At 43.6% G+C, this 22,605-nt stretch overlaps 1 protein-coding gene across 1 annotated transcript in view; it reads right to left on the bottom strand.

Moving 5' to 3' along the window:
- LOC126251876 (zinc carboxypeptidase-like) overlaps positions 1-22,605 on the bottom strand; it is a 129,391-nt gene that overhangs the window by 89,649 nt on the left and 17,137 nt on the right. Inside the window, exon 2 of the mRNA XM_049952566.1 lies at positions 10,370-10,529. Coding sequence (XP_049808523.1) covers positions 10,370-10,522 — 153 coding nt within the window. The 5' untranslated portion in view covers positions 10,523-10,529. The remainder of the gene's footprint in view (positions 1-10,369; positions 10,530-22,605) is intronic.

Below are 22,605 nucleotides of genomic sequence, written 5' to 3'. Positions count from 1 at the left end.
AGTTCCTCTTGATTTTATATTCTGAAAGACAGTTTTGGTTAAAGACGACATATTCGAGTCATTACACACAGCGTCCTGTTTTCTTTCTTACTTCACGTTGACAAAGACCCTACCTAGGTCGAAACTGCGTAATCTGTATCACTAAGCGATTAGCCCGGGGCATGTTATCTAACAGCTACCGGGGAAAACAAAAATTTGACTTTCAGCCTTTCATATAGTCAGCAAATTTAAAAATTTAAAGTGCTGCTGTGATCTTTTTATTAAGATAAAGGGTCGATACAATAAGACACGTATTACGCTCTGTGTATAGGGTTTCTGAAATGCCCGTTACAGACTTCCAGGACAGGACAGGAGAAAGAATATACAACATTCTGAATAGGAACTCAAGTCCGGAAAAACACTGTTTCCGTGCTACCGCCGTTTGAAAACATGTTTGCTAGACTGGTACGCAACAGGGTTGTCATGTTGGCGTGTGGTTACGTCGGATCGTCTGGTGTCACTTGACATGTGTGCGAATGCTGAAGGTACATGGTTGAGTACGTACTTGCAGAATATATCGACGTGGTCCTTCCGAATGGCGAAGCTCATGGTAATAGATGAGCCTTTATCAATATCGTTCTCCATAACATTCGACTCCATCACATACCCTTTTCGCCACAATTATGCAACAGCTTCGAGCAAGGCTAACTTCACCGTCAGTAGGCGTGACTTTCGTGCTTTAAGTAGACGCCACACATACGAAATGGAAGAGCCCGTACTTCATCACGTTGAAGAGAAGCCGTCAACGAGCACACGAGCAATTCCTTTGGCTATTAGTGAGTGGAATTGAAAAACAAGTGATGTACTGGGTCATGCCTAATCAGTGACTTGTGGAAGTGGTCGCATTTCCAACTTGTTTTCAGATGGTTCTAGCGCGGACGCGATTCGTTTCCGGACATGGGTTCCAGTTCAAAATATTATCTACTCACTTCCCTCTACCAACCCTAGAAGTTTACAACGGGAATTTCCGAACGCCCTGTTTGTCTGGATAAAGCGTAACTCATCGTGGCAAGTTCCCCAAACTATATTCATCGACTAGTTGAGAGTGAGAGTACTTACGAACTTGCAATAAACTTCATATAAAATTTCTAACCTTTGCAAAACTTTTTCTCGCTGAAACCCCCCCTTAAAAATATTACGAAAGGAAAAAGGTTTATCACTCCGTGAGATAACGAGCATTTCGCTCTCATTTAAGTATATGCTGAAAGAGTCAGCCTTCAGGAATTGTGAAACGAACGCTGTCGTCCAGGACCGGATGCCACAAAGGGCGTAGGTTCACCACGAGGTGGGGAAACTCATACGCGTCTATTGTCTATTGAGGCCTAAGCGCTGTAGTGTGCGAGGGAGACAGACGAGAACCTACGTCGTAGGAAGACCCAGTAGAAGGCTTTTGTGGCCAAGGAGACGTAGCAGTGTTAAATATAGCGAGCCTATGATCGGCCATAAAGGGAAACATTTATGAAAAGTATTTAATTTTGTAGTAATGGAGGGAGTGGTCAAGCTTTGATTATTTAAATATGTTATAATGTAAAATAATGTAGATAAGCTGTGGCCGATCAGATGGACGGCTTCAGGAAAGGGAACTGCCCTAGTCAGCTGAGCGACGATGTTCGGCACGCGGGGGACGCGGCCCCAGTCGGGCAGGGGGACAGTTCGGCTGGAGACACTGAAGGCTACAGTTCGGAAAGCGCACAGTCGGTCTTCAGGCAGGCAGGAAGTGAAACAACTTAGAAAATTTCGTGATGTGTGGTATCGCGGGACTTAGTCTCTGATCGGTGAGCAGCCGCGTGCCTGGTGTGAACTCTAACTTTTCGCATAGTTAACGAGGTGGAGTATCGAACTTGTATTTCGCGATGAGATTGTGAATGATCGAACTGTGTCAAATGGATATGAGTTCGAGTTTAACAGTAGATCAAAATACGACCACTTTCTCTGTTGGTTTGCTTTCTGAATAAACATTATTCTAACCAAATCGCAAGTGTGTGGCCTACATCATTTATGGGTCGTTAATTTAGTTCCCGATATTATTATTACTGTTCTTATTTGTTACGTTAAATTTGTGTTTCGCAAACTTGCCATCAGCCACACAATTTAACCTAAGGGTCACAAGTGTCTAATTTAGGGTGTATAATGCCACACGTCCCTAGACGAGTTTGAGCCAAGACATTTCGACGAAGAGGAACCGAATGTGAGCCTGAACATCTTTGAGATGTTAGCTCGCAACTCACCACATTTTCGTTGCTCGTGCAGTAAAACAGCCGCACCAGTCATGACCTTTTAATTTATTGCTTCTTTATGAGTAACTGTATTCGCAAAGCGTTTTGCAGACAGTATTTAAATGTATTATTGAATATAATTGCAAAATTGGATCATTATACGATACATGATTCAGTAGATGTGACGTCTTAAAAGCTACGATGCTTTAAAAATTAGCTTTCGCTTAAAATTTAGTGCACATTTACCGGAATATACGCAACCTATATTTGTTAATTAGAACACTTAGCGACTTCCAATATCAAATATTTTGCTAAACTTTTCTTGCTTACATTCTTAACGTCACATATTTAACCCACTAACTAATTTATAAAGTGATCAGATGTTTGAAACTGTTTTATACATTGGAATTCGATTCTTTAAAGAATGGATGGTTTACTGGTTTATCAAGAAAGTGTAAAGTTCTGGGCAGACTCGTATTTTGGGCACTATTTGTTGTGTTAAATTAGACAGTCTGGAACCGCGCGACCGGTACGGTCGCAGGTTCGAATCCTGCCTCGGGGGTGGATGTGTGTGATGTCCTTAGGTTAGTTAGGTTTAAGTAGTTCTAAGTTCTAGGGGACTGATGACCTCAGATGTTAAGTCCCTAGTGCTCAGAGCCATTTGAACCATTTTTTTTTTTTTTTTTTTTTTTGCAACAGTCAATAAGTAACAGGAAGAACAAAAGTAGAACCTCAAATAAAGAATAACTGATGGTGAATGTACTTATAGCAAGTTACTTACAACAGGCCTCACAAAGCTCCACGAATTTATGCTTCAATCTACTTTTTTTAGGACCATTATGCGTGGAATCGGAGATTACATACTTCAGTATTCTTTACGCTCGACGTTGCATGACCAATGGTCAAAACACTTTTGCCTATGCAATAATATAGGACCAAATGCTATTCAAAACTAAAGATAGCAGCACTCGCCATCTAGGCTTTCCGTTTACTCTGAGACCTATTTATCCACATACCATAGATACAAAGAGCACTTTAGCAGCTCAGTTAGAAAGCAACATATTTGCTGACGTTTTCTTATCTTACAGTACTGGCAGTTCGTACATATGACCGTCATGTAATATTATGTCGGTGATTACAAAATCAAGTCGAAAGTATGCATTGGGTAGCCGAGGCTGCTGGTAAAACGATGAGGACGAACAAGGAAATGTTTGAGACATTGTGGCGGATTAAAGTAGTATACTGTATCGGGACTCAAAATTAGGACGACTGCATTTTACTGGCAATTGCTCTAATGACTGAGCTTTCCAAGCAGGACGCGCGAGCAGCCGTCACAACTTTATTCTGCCAGTACTTGCCCTCAATACAGAAGTTGCCCCGTGTCATTTGGACTAAGACTGCTGGAAGAAAATACACTGCTGGCCACCGTAAATGCAACACCCTGAAGGAAGCATCCGAATCAAGCGAAATTTACACTATGGGTTTGCAGCGATGAGATATGCAACTGATTAGAATTTCAGCGCAGACGCACATCACGCGCGCCTGTGGCGCCACCTCATAGCGCCATTTAAGGCTTGGCGATTTCGACGAGTGTACGTTCGGCACGTGTGTTTACCTTGTGGTTGTTTCACAAGACGATCAGTTACGCATCGTAGACAACAGCGAACATCTTTTGATCAAGTATCCGAGTTCGACAGAGGAAGGATAGTGGCTTACCGAGATTGTGGATTATCATACAGAGAAATCGCTAGTCGTGTTGGACGAAACCAAACAACTGTAATGCGGATATGTGACCGTTGGATGCAGGAGGGTACGACGGACCGACGTGGTCGATCGCATTCACCTCGGTGCACCACTGCACGTGCTGATAGACAACTTGTGCGCATGGCAATGACGGATCGCTCAGTGACATCCCGAACCATAGTACAGCACATTGGGTCTGTAACGCATCATCCAGTGTCTGCGCGTACCATTCGACGCCGTTTACAGCAGAGTGGTCTGTCCGCAAGACGTCCATTGCTTCGTCTACCATTGACGCAGAACCACAGACGACTCCGTCGCCAATGGTGTGATGACAGACGGATGTGGACGGCAGAATGGAATGACGTTGTCTTTACTGTCTGCAGCACCACGATGGTCGGATTCGAGTGTGGAGACACCGTGGAGAGAGGATGCTGGACAGCTGCATTATGCACCGCCACACAGGTCTTGCACCGGGTATTATGGTATGGGGCGGTATTGGATATTACTCTCGCACGCCTCTAGTACGCATTGCCGGTACTTTAAATAGCCGGCGCTACATATCCGAGGTGCTGGAGCCAGTTGTCCTTCCTTACCTTCAGGGCTCGGCCACAGCCATATTTCAACAGGATAATGCGCGACCACACGTGTCACGCATTGTCCAAAGGTTCTTCGTCAATAACCAGATTGAATTACTTCCCTGGCCGGCTCGCTCTCCGGATCTTTCACCGATAGAAAACATGTGGTCCATGGTTGCTCAACGAGTGACCTAGATTACATCCCCAGCTGCCACACCAGATGATCTTTGACAACGTGTGGAAGCTGCTTGGGCTGCTGTACCCCAGGAACACATCCAACGTCTCTTTGACTCAATGCCGAGACGTGTGGCAGCGGTGATCTCCAACAATGGCGGCTACTCTGGCTACTGTTTCTGGCAGGAACCACATGTCACAGACGTCTGTAAACGTAATCATTTGATACTTGGTCAACATGTTATCTACAAAATAAATCTTGTTGTGCTACCTCTTGTCTTTCTTGGTGTTGCATTTACGGTGGCCAGCTGTGTATATTTAGGAGACATAGCTTGCCGACAGCATTGGAGATTGTTTCCAAACTGAATTTTTTACTCTGCAGCGGAATGTGGCCTGATGCAGAACTTAATGGCTAACGAAAACTGTGTGCCCAATCGGAACTTCAACGTGGTACCTGGCAGTTGTAAAGCTGTGAAGAGGGTTAGCGAGTCGTGATTGAGTAGATGAGCCACTGTAGTAAATGACCGTGAAAAACAAGTTCGTGGGTTTCGTTTCCCGTGGGGCACAAGGTTGTCATCTGCCAGGAAGTTTCATATCAGAGCTAAAAATTCATCAACGTAATGATTTGTTGATAAGGCTGTTATATATCTCTCAGAAATGTAAATTCTCATGAAGTGAGGAACATCCTTTGTTATGACAATGTAATAAGTCACGAAATGTATTCGCAAGTGAGAATGTGGAATCGATCAGCTGTATAATGGAATAACGACAATGAAAGTTTCTGCCGGACCGGTACTCGGACGCGGATTTCCCGCTTATCGCAAGCGATCGCCTTAGCATTTTTTTTTATCTCATTTCATTCTATATTCTATCGCTTGAGCCTTGTCCCGCAGTTACGCACTGTCAGCCATCGTTTATCGGATTTGACATGTTAATGTTTAAGGGTTGGCCGGATGACCTTCCTGCCGCCATCCCGTACCACCCCCCACCCCCCACCCCCACCCCTCCCCCAGGACGGAATTAGTGTACCCCAACTGTCTGCATCGAGCATAATCCATGAATAGTGAGAAAGTGTACAGATGTCTGCGAGCCGTGTAACTGAGGCGGAATATGGGGACCATCCCCGTATTCACCTAGCTGGATATGGAAAACCGCCTAAAAACCACAACCAGGCTGGCCGGCACATCGGTCCTCGTCGTTAATCCGCCGGGCGAATTCGATCCGGGTCCGGCGCGCCTAGCCGAGTAATTTGGTCGGGGCGGACGTCCGATGACACCCGTTCAAGTTCTTCGTCGATACGTTCACTCGGTTTTTAATTACAGAGATTAGCTAACCTTCTGATCGAACACACTGAGCCACCGTGCCGGCAGCATTTGGCTCTTCGAGCACAACTGACGGGCGCAACCTAACTTCCATATGTCGTTAACCATGTGTCTACAACCTGTACTCGTATTCCATTATGTATATTTCCATACAGAGCAGACATATTACTTGAACGTCGCTTTCCCGGTGTCGGCGGATGAACTCGATAATGCAGCACCTGTGTTGTTCCGAATTACGACGCAAAGTGCCTTCGGACATGCATGCGGAAGTTTGGGTCGTGCTCGTGTAGTCAAATGGTAAGGCAACCGCTCGCGGTAGTCGGGAAATCCTTGTTTGAGTCCCTGTCCTGAACAAGTTTTCGTTGTCGTCATTCCATTATGAAGTTGATGGTGTTCCATATTCGCAGTTGTGAATACATTTCATGTCTTTAATAATGGCTGTAGTTGCTGCACTGTCTGTTCCTTCGGACATGCATGCATGTCCAAAGGATCTTTGCATTGTAATTCGGAATAACACACAGGTGCTGCAATATCGTATGGATCATAAGTCATTCTTATGTGGTCTCGTTTAATGACTCTAGTATTGTCTGCTAAAGGTCTGGAGTCAAATCGTACTACAGGCAACAATTTTTAACAAGCACGAACAGACTATCTCACACCCGGTAACGCCAACTCAGCAACGTAGAATTTCAGCGTGGTTCCAAACCCACATTAAACATAATGCCCTTTCGCCACCGACTAGAGGAGATTTCCTGCAGAGCAAGCCATGATATAATCAGAAGTCGTGGCAAGCAGAAACTTCCACCAATAAGCATTATCACACAAGAAAATTTATTTCAGTAATGAACCGATCGTGTAACGCGACGGTGCACTTGTTTCTTATTGCATCTGAACGGGTGACGTTGAAATATTGATACAGGACTGGGGTTCGAATTTGTAGGATTTAACTCCTCCGCGACGATAAAGTTCCATGTTTCGCTGTCTCCCCAAGATTCCAAACCCTTAGGATGTCTGCGAAGTTCGTTTGTCTGGTTTTTGTGCCTTGTCTGGCATAAAAATTTTCATCATATCATTTGAAGCTGTAGGACAGGCGTAAACTAAACTACAAATGAAAAATAATAAATAGTTTTTACGTAATTTCGTACGTTATCAACAATAACGATAGGTTTCTGTTTCGACTTCGTGTCAGATTTTCATCACATCATATCATGTCCATATATGCCACTCACAGCCATCGGTGAAAAAGAATTCGGTACTTAACGTCTTGTCATGTATTGCCAACAAAAATGATAAATGCGGGTTCAACTCCTAGTCAGCACAGAACATTTCGTCAGCATATTTGCAGTTTAGAGGTTCTCACATCTCGCTATTGGTGAAGTAAGCCTATTTATTACGACTGTTCGTGGCTAGGAAACGACGGCGATAGGTGCCGGGTTTAAATCCTCGCAAGGGAAAACATTTTTGTTGGTCATCTCACTGCTAGTGAAAAAATTCTATAACATTTGACTTTGCTTCCTTAACAACCAGAGTAGGTGCGAGTGCGATTCTCCGTCCAACGTCAAGTCATATCAAATGTAAGCATACGAAAACTTTGTTACTTTTAATTGATATCGCATTTAAGACCTTTCATGGTTAGTTGACAGGAATGATACTTGTCGGATAGCAGTGCCGGTCCAGTACAAAAATTTTCGTCATGTAATTTCAGGAAGAAGCTTGCTTTTTGAAATACCATTTCCTGAAATAAATTTATGTTTACCAGCCCTAAGGACTGTGTCATCTCAAATAACGTGTTTCCTAATACTTGCGTTATCGTTTTATTTATTTGCGTATCCTTAAACAGCGGTGTTCTCTAGTGGTTTCTTGTAACATATATTTTGTCCAAACGACTTTACTGAAAAGAGATTAAGACACCTGCAAGAAAATTATGGAATTTGGGTTCCATGCAAATCACGTGTAACACAATTCAGGTCGTTCGTATACTTTTGAACACGATACTGCAAGACGTTGCAGTGTAATACTGCACGGTCGAGAGTATAAAGTGTCTGTCATTTCGAACCTAGCCGAGCGCGGCCGCTGGGACCCAGCATGGAGTTGGATATGAACCTCCTGATAGCATCGACTCAAGGTTCGCTTGACAGGCCTGTGATGCGGACGAATGGCAGCCGATCATTCTCGATAATCAAAATCCTACACGTGTTAGTACAGCTTTCTCCTTCTTACACGAATCGTGACACGATCTGATATGCAACTACCACTATATTAAATCTTTCCTGATACAGTATACGGAATGCCGGCCGGAGTGGCCGTGCGGTTCTAGGCGCTACAGTCTGGAGCCGAGCGACCGCTACGGTCGCAGGTTCGAATCCTGCCTCGGGCATGGATGTGTGTGGTGTCCTTACGTTAGTTATGTTTAATTACTTCTAAGTTCTAGGCGACTGATGACCTCAGAAGTTAAGTCGCATAGTGCTCAGAGCCATTTTAACCATTTTTGAAGTACACGGAATGTAGATGATGTTACTTCTGTCTATATGTCGCGGTGATGTTGAGATACTAACCATTTGCATATTCAAACGTATAGCACACTGAACGTTAAGATGGCGTTTGTTGCACACCTCCTTCATCGTGTTACAGTTTTAGTGGTCAGCAGTGGATTTGTAGTGATTTAGATCAAACTTACTGTTTCCGTACAAAACAAGAAATATTATAAAAGTTATGAAATTTTATTTTATTTGTGTAGGTACTGCAATTGTGTGTAATTTCATCGCTCCTTGAGGGTGAAATATCCTTTCATTACGAAAGTGGTCTCCACCCACGAGATAAGGAAATACGGATGGTTTTGACGTGTAGCTTCTTACTGCGTGAGTAGAGCGTAGTACCCGTTTCGTAATTGTCCAAGTCAACAGCTTCAAACGGTTACTGTGGTACGAACCAGTAAAAACTGCATTGAAAGTATTACATTGTTTTGAGTGGAGAAGAATATGGAGGCAGTCGTTTCCCCCCCCCCCTTTTTTTTTTTGCTTTGGACCATTTATAAAAACGCTGAAACCTGATGACTGGACGTTCCAACTGTAGTAACACAAAATAAATCATCGTTTCTTTTATTTTTGTAAGAGAGATATCAGTATTACTTATTTTTGCCTCTCGTGTTTGAAAAGGACAACACATGTGATTATTACAATATTACAAGTGTATCTGTAAGAACTGCGAACTGAATTTATGGTATAATCTTCCCTCTTCTCGTACAGAATGCATTCTGTTCAACAACAATTTCATTTACTAGTTATAGTTGCGTTATCTTTTCTATTGTGTTAGTGGAAATGTAATGTTTCAAATCATATAAATTTAATGTGGTAACTAACTGAGAACTAGTTTTGCTGTTATGTGTGTGTGTCGTTATCATTTAAGTACGAAAACCACAAAATACACTAGTATTGTCATGAATGCTTCAGTGAAAATTTTGCTCCCTTATAATACTTAAAGAACGTTTCGTGTACAAATTTAGAAATAACTCATATATTCTAGTAATATGCAAAAGGGGAACAAAGTTTTCAAAAGAGAAAAGTAATTTCGATTTGATATAAATATAGGGAACTACTACATGAGCCATCATCTTGTTCTTTGACAGAGAAGAAACGTTTAACAACATAAGATATTGATAACAAATTGGTTAAAGCAGAAACTAAACAATTGGGAAACTGAGATTGGGTATTTATTTTAAATACAGCATATTCATGAGTACAGTTTTTAAAAGGTGAGTTGTTGTGGTCACCGCTTGTGTTGTAAGTGTTGGCTCTGGAGTTCTCGGAAGAAAGAATCGAACTGTAGTCGATACCGATAATAAATGGAGTTATCAGTATTCGAGTGCGCCAGATACGTGTTTGATTGTACACTATGTTCTTAGGAATTATAATATCCTTCGATGAGATAAATATGGCTTTTCACGCTACATTTAGTTATTTTAATAACTTGTTAATCAAAGTGAATATTATGTAGATTCTGTACTTAGGAAGTAGTTCCATTGAACATTAAGAGTTTCGCCTTCAGAAGCCGATGAATCTTCACTCTGTTGGTGTCCAATGATAATTTAACGTAAACTTTAAAGTATGAGTGCTTGTTGCGTTAAACGGCACATTAATCTGAACTATATAATTAAATTCACTCATTGAATATTTCGTAGTTATTATAGTTACATTAAGTAAGGTTAGACATCCCGACTTACATTTCAGTCCCATTGCTGTTACAAGGACTGCAGCCAAAAACAATATGGAACATTCCGCTAGGGCGGTGACGCAATACTCACGTCGGGATGATACTTGACGAGTCCTCTAAGGAACTCCAACTGGTCCTGATGCGCTGGCACCAGGCGGTAGACTCGGTAGCCGTCGTAGCGCACCATCTCCCCGGCAACCAGCACCAGACTGGCCACCAGGAACATCAAAATTCGAGGATCCATCCTGAAACTGAAACCCAGAGGCATAACCCTCATGTGCTGGACCATTACTACTGTACTCATAAGAGCCAACAAAGTGAGAATAAATGTCTACAGTACGTCCTTAACAAACTGAATGTCTGTATGCTATTTGTGTCTGAAAAGTGGACACCTTCCATTTACGATCAGTGCACAAAAATGTAAGCTGATCTGCAAAACAGACCAACCATTCGAATCCGAGTCGAAAGAAAAGTTTCGATTACCGAAGAGCGTCATTTCATTGCCTACGCCGGTGGAGGCTATGGTTGCTTTCTTGGTTTCCTAGAAGGCTCGACAGTATCAGGATATACATTCTTCAGCAAAGCTTAACCATCATTATGGTCATCATTCGCCTCCTACAGAAGGGTACTGGCCTCTTTCACGCTTCTCCATGCATCAAGGCCTTCAGCTGCTGCCATAGCACGTAGCTCCTGCATGTCTTCCAGTAGTACTCCAGCCGTCGACTGTTTGCCCCATTACGTCGTGCATCGTGCATTCATTTATCAAATACGCGGCAAAATGAGTTAAGAGATGGTCACATGTTCCTCTTAAATACCCCCTATGGAAAGTTTCCTCTCTTACTATGCTCGCTGCTTGAGTAATACTTAGCAGACCTCCTCAGATCTAGCGACTAAATGTTCTTATTTGTAAAAACTATTCCATTCCACCTTGGTGCTGTGGTATAGCAATCTTCTATTGCTACTATTTAAAAAACAGTCGTAGGTTGCAGATTGTTTTATATTAACTTAATAACGAAGCGTTTCTGCCCGATAGGGCATTATCAGGTTATCTGAACGACTATATTACAATAAATTCGGCTTGGTCCTATTCTGGATTACTATAAAAGCAAATAAGCTTCAAAAAGCGACCGAATAAAATTATACAGAGAAACGTAATGTAACTCACGTTGAAAGATCAGAAATTGATTACCAAAAAGCATCCGCCAATAAGGTTCAAATGGTTCTGAGCACTATGGGACTTAACTTCTGGGGACATCAGTCCCCTAAAACTTAGAACTACTTAAATCTAACTAACCTAAGGACATCACATACATCCATGCCCGAGGCAGGATTCGAAACTGCGAACGTAGCGGTCACGCGGTTCCAGACTAGAACCGCTCGCCCACCCAGGCCGGCGTCAATAATCATGATGCCGCATAAAACATACTGAACGGCAATCCATATGGAAAAATATTAAAAATTAATGAAATAAAATCAATGGGATCAGTCATTAGTAGAGAACGAAGAAGAAACCAAGAAATGTCTATCATCTATCAGGGAAGCGACGACAGGTATAGCAGCGCAGAATGGGACCTCGCACGCAAACCGTTAACAGCCATACACTACAACTGCCCCAGAGGTTCGGTTGTATCCGCATAGAGTATACGTATGACTGATAGGAGCTCATGCTAAATATTCTACTAGTAGTAATGACAGTCACCATGCGACGCTGCCGTCAGGTTTGCCCTGTGATAATAGCGTAAAATTCAAATAGTAAAGGATAAATTAAAAAATAAAGTTAATTGAACGTATGGGAATATACAGTACCTGCAGGACATGCTAGATCGAAAGCTATGCACAGAGACATAGAAAACCCCTTACGCTCAAAAGCGGTGTAACAAAATAATGAAATAGAAAATTTCTTATCTTTTAACGTGAGTTACATTACGTTTGTCTGCGTAATTTAGTTCGATAGGTAGTCGAAGCTTATTTGCTTTTATAGTAATCCAGAGTAGGACCACGCCGAATTTATTGTAATATAGTGATTCCCTTAAATTTTCAGATAACATCAGGACGCCCTATCCGAGAGATAGATCGTTCTTAAGTTAATAAAAACATTCTGCAACCTACGAGTGTTTTTTTTAAATAATATATATGTTCTACTCATCCGTAATGACAGCACGACAACGAATTCATTGTTGTTCTTCAAGGTTAATGTGGGGAACCCGGAAAAGAAGAAAATCAAAGCGTTTGACATATGCTGCTTTAGAAGGATGCTGAACTTGAGATAGCCTGATAAGATAAAAAATGTGAAGATTCTCCGCAGATCCTACGAGGAAATAAAGATGTAGAAAACTTTCCTAAGAACAAGGAACGAGATGACAGGACATCAGTGAATAACTTTCATTGTACGAGAGGCAGCTTTAGAGGCTAAAAACTGTAGGAGAACAAGAAATTGGAATATACACAACAAGTAACTAAGGACGGTGGGTGCAAGTGCTGCCCTGAAACGAAGAGATTTGGTCGCTGCAGAGGATGCTGTCTTTTATCGCCTAGTATAGTCAACAGAAGGTCGAAACAAATTGCAAAACGATTTACAAAAGATATCTGTCTGAGGCGTAAAATGATAACCAAGCCTAAATAATGAAAGTGCTCGGTCATCCACATGAGTGCTAAAAGGAATTCGTTAATCTTCGCTTACACGATAAAACAATCGAATCTAAAAGCCGTAAATTCAACTAAATACGTAGGAATTACAACTACGAACAACTAAATCTGGAAAAAAACACATATAAAATGTTATGGGGAAGACGAATCGAAGACTGCGATTTATTGGTTAATAGGTGAACGGAGTGCATCCAGACAGTTCAAATAAGAGCAGTAAGTTTTGTGTTATTGAGAAGTAGGGGAGAGAGTGTCACGGATATGATACAGGATTTCGAGCGGACATCACTGAAACAAAGGCGTTTCTCGTTGCGGTGGGATCACGAACAGTCACCAACATTCTCCTCCGAATGCGGAAATATTTTGTTGACACCGACCTACAAGGGGGAAACAATCATCATAATGAAATAAAGGAAAACAAAGCTCTCGCGGAAAGATACAGTTGTTAGTTTCCTCGGCACGCTGTTCGAGAAGGGCATAATAGGGAATTATTGTGAAGGTGTTCGATGAACCCTCCGCCAGTCATCTAAGTGTGATTTACAGAGTATCCATGTAAATGTAGATGAAGATGTATCTTTGCGCTGCCCAAAGAAGCCACGCAGTAAACTATTACTTCCTGCAACAATAGCCCTGACCTACATTCGTTTTGATGTAATGAATTTTAGATTGGCTGACTCTTCGCTAAAGCCGTTGTTCTGAACAAATGATGGTAGTCAGTTTTTTATTCACTCAGTCCCACATTCACGGAAGATGCGAAGTACACATAAAGACTTCTCCTGCAGACCAATATAAATCCATAAATGCGGCTTATCACAACAGACGACTCTTGAAGAAGTCACCAAACCCATCAGTTTGTAAAAATGAAAGTTACCTACTTCTAGAGAGTCTCCACACTACATAAAGACTTCTCCTGCAGACCAATATAAATCCATAAATGTGGCTTATCACAACAGACGACTCTTGAAGAAGTCACCAAACCCATCAGTTTGTAAAAATGAAAGTTACCTACTTCTAGAGAGTCTCCACACTACATCTGTTTGAAGCAATCGTATTGAGAGTGTTCCTTTAAAATGGTATACTGAAATACTGCACAGTTGTGTAATTCTTTATTTATGACGTTTGTCGACAATGGAATTTCATCCAAAGTCGGTGAATGTTTGTTTGTTAAGGGCCTGATATTCCATTTTAAACAGTTAATAATACAATGGTTTGTTTCAAAATCGGCACTATGGCTCTTGGAAGATGACTAAGGACGCCCAAAAACTGCGAACACGTATGGAAACTTGCCGAAAATGTAAAATAACGTAATGGGCTATCGGCGATTACAGGTGCGTGAAAGAACATGGTACACTCTGCGACAAGAATTAACTATAATAAAGATTTCTACAATATAGGGGTAGCACTGGTTTAAGTCATCTGAAAGCCAACAAGAAAACGAACTTCACAGTATGCTTGGAATTCAGTTGACTCTACATGACGTTGAATAAGACAGTAAATGAAATCTAAGTCCACAAATTTCCATGGAAAGGACACTATCTCGAGAAGCAAATGAGTTTCTACGTAAGAACATATCTTTTCATTGCCAGTTTGAAACCTACTGATCTTGTCCTGTCAAAAGGCTTTCTTGGTTCTTAAAAACGAATGTACTGTGCGAAGAGAAGCAGTAAGTAAGACTTGAGACACTGTTTTCATATGGGGGAGCAGAGGGATCAACCTCCAGTCAGATGCTCTTTAAATGGCTCATTCACCACCACATCAAACATTTGTAGATGCGAAGACGTGCCTTCTGGAATGACGACAAGATCTGTGTTTAATTTCAGAATTTCTGCCTTCGTTGCTGGTGTCATATGTTCCTTGAAAGTATCAAGGATCAACTTCCTATGATTCTTTAGAAGAGCACCTGCAGTCCTGCTCCAGACTGTACGAAGGCAACTCATTGCTTATGCATCATTTTCCGTTGCAACGAAATATAACACCAAACAGCAGCTTTTCCTTTGGCATAATTTTACGGTTGAGGAAGACATCTTCGTTCCATCGACAAGCACACACATCACGATGATTCATAATTTCTCACTGCCCATAGTGCGGACCAATATACTGTCGGCGCCTGTTCCTTCTACTGTTTTGCTGGATGCCATATCGAAGTAAACGAGAGTCTCGCCAGAGTTTCAGATTTGTCCTAAGGGGTAAACAAACTTCTTTCTCAGTTTTATAACGTATCACTGATACGCGACCTATTTCTTCACATATGAAGGTGGAAGACACTAAACAAGGAGTGTGCGATACTTCGACGTTGCAATGCGAATCCATTGCGTTTCATCATTCATGTATCACAACACAGAACTGGCTTTAAATTTTACTACGTGTTCTTGTTCCAATCATGAGCTGTGTTTCGTATGAGATCTCATAAAAGTGTCATTCCTTGTCTACGTTTCTCCCGCGCAAATGCCATTACTTCCATTTCAGTATGTGCGGTATGGCCACTTTGTGGGCCACTGAAAGCTTTCCTATTCGACCTCTTATTTTTCAGATGTCCATTGGCCTCTTGCCACCTGCGAACATTGGCTTCTATGGTTCCATACTTTCTCCAAGCCGCACAATCGTTTGTTGCTTCTGCATGCCGAAAAAACATGATTTTGAAATTGGGCTCCTAGTAGCACCTTCATCCAACTGGGAAACTTAATATTGAGCAACGTTGTTCTACACCACGATCCATTACACATTTTACTATGCAGTTTAGAAGTGGACCTCCAAAATCAGACAACAGATGAAAAAAATTTGCCGCCATAAACACTTCGTGCTGTCGTACAACAATGCTTAAAAAGCGCATGCATATGTTCGAGGTTAAAGCGGTGGTCACGGCAGAGAGTAGAACTATAGTTTAATAGAAGCTGTAAGTTCTGTTCGGTAACGGAAAGAAAAACCACATTATATGCCGCGAACGCAAGACGACCTCCACTCCTGTGTACGAAATTTCGGGAATAAACGTCGTCTTGAATTCCGAGATATATCAATGCAACGTAGTGCGTGTAAAAAGCCGGAATGACGCATTACCGTTCGACTGTATTATTGACGAACGCTGGAAACAACCGTAAAATACCTTAGAGTTTCAGTCGAGAGTGACGTAATGTGGTACGAACATGTAAATGTACCTGTGGAAGAATCGGATGCCAGTCCGAAACTCACTGAAAGATTCCTATAGAACTGTGACTCACTTCCATAAGAAATCACTTGAAACACCCTCATACGTCCAATTCTTGTTTATCACGTCAATTATCTGACGCATAGGTTCGACCAATGTTGAATCAGCGCCGAAACTTTCCTGCAGGTGTGTCTGCCTGCGTCGACTGTTTGATGCCCTCTGCTGCGAAATTGGCGGAAATGTCATTGGCGTGCCATTGCTTCGACTACCAGTTGAAACATATCAAGTTATCCGTCTGGTATGTGTTACTGCCGCCCACTCTGAGGTACTGCCGCTGCAAAAACAGGGAAAGAACGCTCAAGGTGGATGGAAGAGATGATGTGTGTTGTGTTTTTGTCATGTGGGAGTACGACTGGAAATGAGAGTATTGATAGTTGAGTGAATGTTGTGGTTTTACGGATAGTGAGTGAAAAATAAAGGCCAAAGAATCTGACTTTAGAGTAGTGTTAACTAGAGATTGCAAGAACGATACTAATGTTGTTGTTCACCTAAGGTTAGCGCCTACACAATTCACAGTAGAATGCTGCTGGTATACACATTCATCTACATCTACATCATACTCCACAAGCCACCTAATGGTGTGTGGCAGAGGGTACTTTCGGTACCACTATCTGATCCCTCCAATCCTGTTCCACTGGCGAATAGTGCGTGGGAAGAATGATTGTCGGTAAGCCTCTGTATTGGCTCTAATTTCTCGATTTTCTCCTCGTGATCAATACGCGGGTTGTATGTGGGGGAAATAATATGTTATCTGAGTCCTCCTGAAAAGTGCTATCCCGAAATTTCAGTAGTAAACCTCTCCGTGACGCACAACGTCTTCTCTTGTAACGTCTGCCAGTGGAGTTTTTTTAGCATCTCCGTAACGCTCTCTCGCCAGCTAAACGATCCCGTGACGAAACGCGCCGCTCTTCGTTGGATCTTCTCTATCTCCTGCATCAGTCCTACCTGATAGGGATCCCAGATACATGAACAATACTCAAGAATCGGGCGAACAAGCGCCTTATTAGCCACTTCTTTCGTGGATGAGTTACATTTCCTTAAGATTCTTCCGATGAATCTGAGTCTTGTGTCTGCTTTTCCCACTTCCTGTTTTGCATGGTCACTCCACTTAATCTCGCTCTGGATAGTTACGCCTATATATTTTACGGCAGACACTGTCTCCAGCTGTTTGTCATCAGTAGTGTAGCTGTACAGTAGTGTATTTCTTTTCCTTCGTGTGCGCAATATGTTACGTTTATTTACGTTCAGGGTCAACTGCCAGAGTTTGCACCATCCATCAATTCTCTGCAGGTCTTTCTGCAAATTCTTACTATCTTCTGGCTTTGCTGCTTTGATATAAACAACTGCATCATCTGGAAGTAGCCTTAAAGAGCATCCGACGCTTTTTACTAGATCATTTATATATCTTGTGAACAGCAACGGTCCTATCACGCCGCGAAGGATTAGCCGAGCGGTCTCAGGCGCTGCAGTCATGGGCTGTGCGGCTGGTCCCGGCGGAGGTTCGAGTCCTCCCTCGGGCATGGGTGTGTGTGTTTGTCCTTAGGATAATTTAGGTTAAGTAGTGTGCAAGCTTAGGGACTGATGACCTTAGAAGTTAAGTCCCATAAGATTTCACACACATTTGAACATTGTTTTTGGTCCTATCACACTTCCCTGCGGTACTCTTTACCTCTGTCGATTTAGTTCCGTTGAGACACTGAAAAGTCTCAGGATTTACAAGACCTATGTGTGTTTTAAATGACGCATTGAATAGCAAAATGTAGTGTTTCTACAGTTACCCAGTTCAACCTGTTCTACTGCTGTGACGATGAAAGCATGTTGGACACTACCACTGTGATCGGATTCTGGCAGTTTATAGAAGTTACAGGCTTCGTGCTGTATGGGAAATCTGGACTCCAATGTCAGAGAGATTTTAGGTGCATGAGCGAATCTGAACGCCATACTTCAGTATATATTCCACTCCATACTGAGCTTGTTGTCTCGTCTCATAAGAGTATTACAGCAAAGTGCTTAATAAACTACTCTTTCCTTCAATGATTGTTTCAATTGTTACATAGAACAAAAACCTTACTGCAATACTGTTGTATAGTTGTGAGGGCAAATCTAAACGACGGCCCATTTATAGTGGACAAATATGATGGACTTACACTGAAATGACCAAACTCGTGGGATAGCGGTATGCACATATACAGATGGCAGTAGTACGGCGTATGAAGGTATAAACGGGCAGTGCACTGGCAGAAATGCCAACGCGTTCATTGTATAGTTATTAGCGAGTTGGTGAATGGAGAGGTACAATCTGATGGGGCGAAGCGAGTGGCGGATCGTTGGCCGGCAGAGCCTGCTATCTTGGCGGCCCTACCTACAAAGGACCAGCAAATGCACCTGGTCACGGGAGCGGTCGCCGAAAGGAGGTCGAGACGGCGCTATGCAGACGCGGCTTCGGGCGAAGGAAGGAGTGATGTAGCGGATCGCCGTTCGGCAGAGCTTGCTCTGACGGTGGCTGTATCCTGCCTGCCACCTACGACTGACGGACACTCACACCAAGTTGCAGGGAGATCGCGGACATGAGATTCGGACACATTCAGTTGACGTGTACAATGTTGATGTGCATCGTATGGCCATCGTGGCCAATTCTAGAGCAAACAGGGCGACGCAATAATCATCGTAGCCACCTGGAAGACGCAGCCAGCGGCCGCCGCGTAGATAGAAATGCCTGCGCTGCACGCTGTCGAGCAGAACACGTCTGCAGAACGACCTGTTTCTGATGAGGACAACCTCTCACTTCAGGCCGCCTGCAGCAAGTTGCGGCCAGAGAAGAAGTTGCAGAAGTGAACCGCTGCGCCCCCTCCAAACCTTAACAAGGACCATGACTGAATCGTCGTCCTCAGCCGGAGATACGCTTCCAGGGCCAAAGTGCTCGAACCGGTGCTACAGCTGCAGACGTCAAATGGATTCGATGGTATCCTGGAGTCGGCTGATGCTGGCGTGAGTGACGCTGAGGTGTCACAGCGGAGGAAGCCTCCCCACTCTCCGCCAGTCGTCATCCGATGGGGCGGGCGTGAGGGGGCGGGGGTGGAAACATACAATGTTTTCACGTAGAAAACCGAAGAGATCGAGTCAACAACTGCTGCCTCTCTGAGCAGTTCAGTGATACGATTGTTCTCATCACAATCGACAGCAAAGTAACTTCGACTACGGCGATTCACGCATACGTGCCGACTTCGCAAGCTGAAGATGAAGAGATAGAGAAAATACACGAGGATATTGAACAGGTAATTCAGTCTGAAAATTGAGTAGGGAATCTAATAGCCATTGGGGCTGCTATGCTGTTGTAGCTGTAGGAGCAGAAATGGGCTTGATACTAGAAATGAGAGAGGAAAAAGACTAATTGAGTTCTGCAATAAATTCAGCTAGTAATACCGAATACTCTGTTCAAGAATCACACGATACAGGACAATTTTAGTTAGGTTACATCATGGGCAGTCAGAGATTCCGAAATCACATGCTGGATTATAATGCGTACGTGGGAAGAGATAAAGACTCATATCACAATTTAGTAATGGTGAAGAGTAGACTGAAACTCAAGAGCCCAGTCAGGAAGTAGCAATGCGCAAAGAAATGGCATACGGAAATACTAAGGAATGATAAGGTACGCTTCAAGTTATCTCAGGCGATAAATACAGCGGTGAGGAATAGCCCAGTAAGCAGTTCATTTGAAGACGAATCGACATCTCTAAAAAGTGAAATCACAGAAGTCGGAAAGATAAACATAGGTACAAAGAAGGTAACAGCGAAGAAACAGTCTTCAACAGAAGGAGTATTTCAGCATATTGATAAAAGAAAGAAGTACAAAAATGCCCAGGGAAATTCAGGAATACGGCAATACAAGTTGCTGAGGAACGAAACAAATAAGAAATGCTGGGAAGCTAAGGCGAAACGGCTGCATGAGAAACGTTATGTCAAAAAGGAATGATTGCCGAAAGGACTGACTCAGCATACAGAAAAGTCAAAATAACCCCCCACCCCCACCCCCGCCCCACCCTCAGCTCCCCCCTCACCGTTGCCCCGACGAGATTAGCAGAGCACAGCGGCAAGAATCAGCCAGCAGAAGAAGCTGGAGAAGCAGCCGCCCTACAAGCAGCACCGCGAGGCCGGACGTTACAGACAGAGCGTCTTACTCCTCCCTCCCACCTACCCTTCTCATTGCCCCCTAAAGGTGCCTCACACCAGCTAACAGCCGTTACCCAGGTTCAGCGCGCTACTCCAGCCTCGTGGTCGCCCCCCCCCCCCCCCCCCCCAGTTGCCAACCCTGCACCAAGAGAATACGCTGCAAAACTACGATCACTTCTGCGATCGTTGAACGAGCTCCTGCAGCAACTGCCTCTCATGGCGACAGCCTCTGTCCCCAGCAGGACAGGTTTCGTCAATGGCTTCAGGAGGTGGGAATCGGCATCTGTCTCGTAAGCAAAAATCACCTCAAGACTTAGTTCAACGTGCGGACCCCTAAGTGCTCCTGTTACCGCAGCGATAGTCTTACGCCTGGAGCCGGCATCGCCATTTGCATTAAGAGGTCACTGCAGCATTATGTGATACACTTGCTCGGGTTAGCCACCATGGAGAGCACAGGAGTGGCTGTCAGCACCGCTATCGGGCAGATTACATTCATTTCGGCCTATTGCTCGCCCAGAGAGAACTGAAAGTGTCTGATATCGACGCACTACAGACAATGAGGGGTACCTTTTCGGTGCAAAGCATACGCAATGGGCTCCCGTCTCAGAAAGGTCAGCAGTCGTCGCCTCGCGCGTGCTACCCATCAAAACAACGCCACCATACTGGGACCGTACGAACGAAATCCCTTCCCGAGGACAGCCGGACGTGCTCGACATCGCTATAGTCAAAAGCGTCGAAGAGCACTCGTCCGCCGCAACAACCTGCGCCCTGTCGTCGGCCCATCTTCCTGTGGCGCATGAGATCTACATGGTAGGCACATTGCTGCCTGCTTGCCGCCGCATTTCGGAAATCGTTAGGAAATTCAATATTTCTAGATCCACAGTGTTAAAAGTGTGCCGAGAATAACGGGTATTAGGTATTACCTCTCACCACGGACAATGTAGAGGCCTTCACTTAACGACCGAGAGCAACGGCGTTTGTGTAGAGTTGTCCATGCTGACAGACAAACACCAGTGAGTGAAATAACAGCAGAAATCAGTGTTGGAGGCACGAAGAACGTATCCGTTAGGACAGTGCAGCGAAATTATGCGTTAATGGGCTATGGCAGCAGATGACCGACGTGAGTGCCTTTGCTAATAGAAATACATCGCCTGCAGTGTCTCTCCTGGGCCCGTGACCATATCGGTTGGAGCCTAGGCGACTGGAAAACCGTAGCCTGGTCAGATGAGTCCCGAGTTCAGTTAATAAGAGGTGATGGTAGCGTTCGAGTACGGAGCAGAGCCCCCCGAAGCCATGGACCCAAATTACCAACAAGGAACTGTGAAAGCTGGTTCTGGCTCTGCAATCGGTGGGCTTTGTTTACACGGAACAGACCAGATCCTCTGGTCGAACCAAACCGATCATTGACTGAAGACCATTTGCTGTCGTTCATGGACTCCATGACCCCCAAACAACGATGGAAGTGTCACTCGGTCACAGTGGTTCGTTGTTTGTTTGATGAACACTCTGGGAAACTCGGGCGAATGATTCGACCTCCCAGAACGCCAGACTTGAATCCAGTCGAACATTTATGCGACATAAATCGAGAGTTCAGTTCGTGTGCTACATTACAACTTCATATAGCGGCAACACTTTCACAATTATGGACGATTATAGGGGCAGCATGGGCTCAGTATATCTGCAGGGGACTTACAATGATGTGTTGAGTCATTGCCACGTCGAGTTGCTACACTACGCAGGGCAAAAGGTTGTCCGACACGATATTTGGAGGTATCCCATTAGTTTTATCACCTCAGTGAATATCAAGAGTCACTCCCAAGCACAGGCCTCCCACTGATACAAAAGCCACTTACAAGTCAATGGGCCACTCAAAAGCTTCCAAGCTGCGCTACAAACAAGATATCTCTGGAGACAGAAATCAAGACTTCGGCACTCCTTAGAAAACACGTTGTTGTCTATATGAGAATTCACGTTTGGAAATTTTAACAGGAAAAAAATAATTCTTTCCGTATATCTAGAGAGTCAGCTTACTGGAGCGATTAATGAGCGTATTTCGACGCAGTTATTGGTAACTGAAGAGTATGAGAACTGATGTAGCATCTTTCCAGGCTCCATTTCCTATAAACGCCTAACTCTGTACAGTTTAAGCGTTATTCATAACAGACAACATAATACAACGTAATAACTTCATAACTAACTAAAAGACTGTGTTCGAGGACAGAAGATTAGAGTTTAACTTCGGGTCATCGACGAGATTATTTGAGACAAAGCATAATGTGCGAATGTTGGAGATGAGGAACAATGTTCGA

Source organism: Schistocerca nitens, chromosome 4 (assembly GCF_023898315.1).
Source record: "Schistocerca nitens isolate TAMUIC-IGC-003100 chromosome 4, iqSchNite1.1, whole genome shotgun sequence".
Classification (NCBI taxonomy): Eukaryota; Metazoa; Arthropoda; class Insecta; order Orthoptera; family Acrididae; genus Schistocerca; species Schistocerca nitens.
This window is presented reverse-complemented; position numbering and strand designations above follow the sequence as displayed.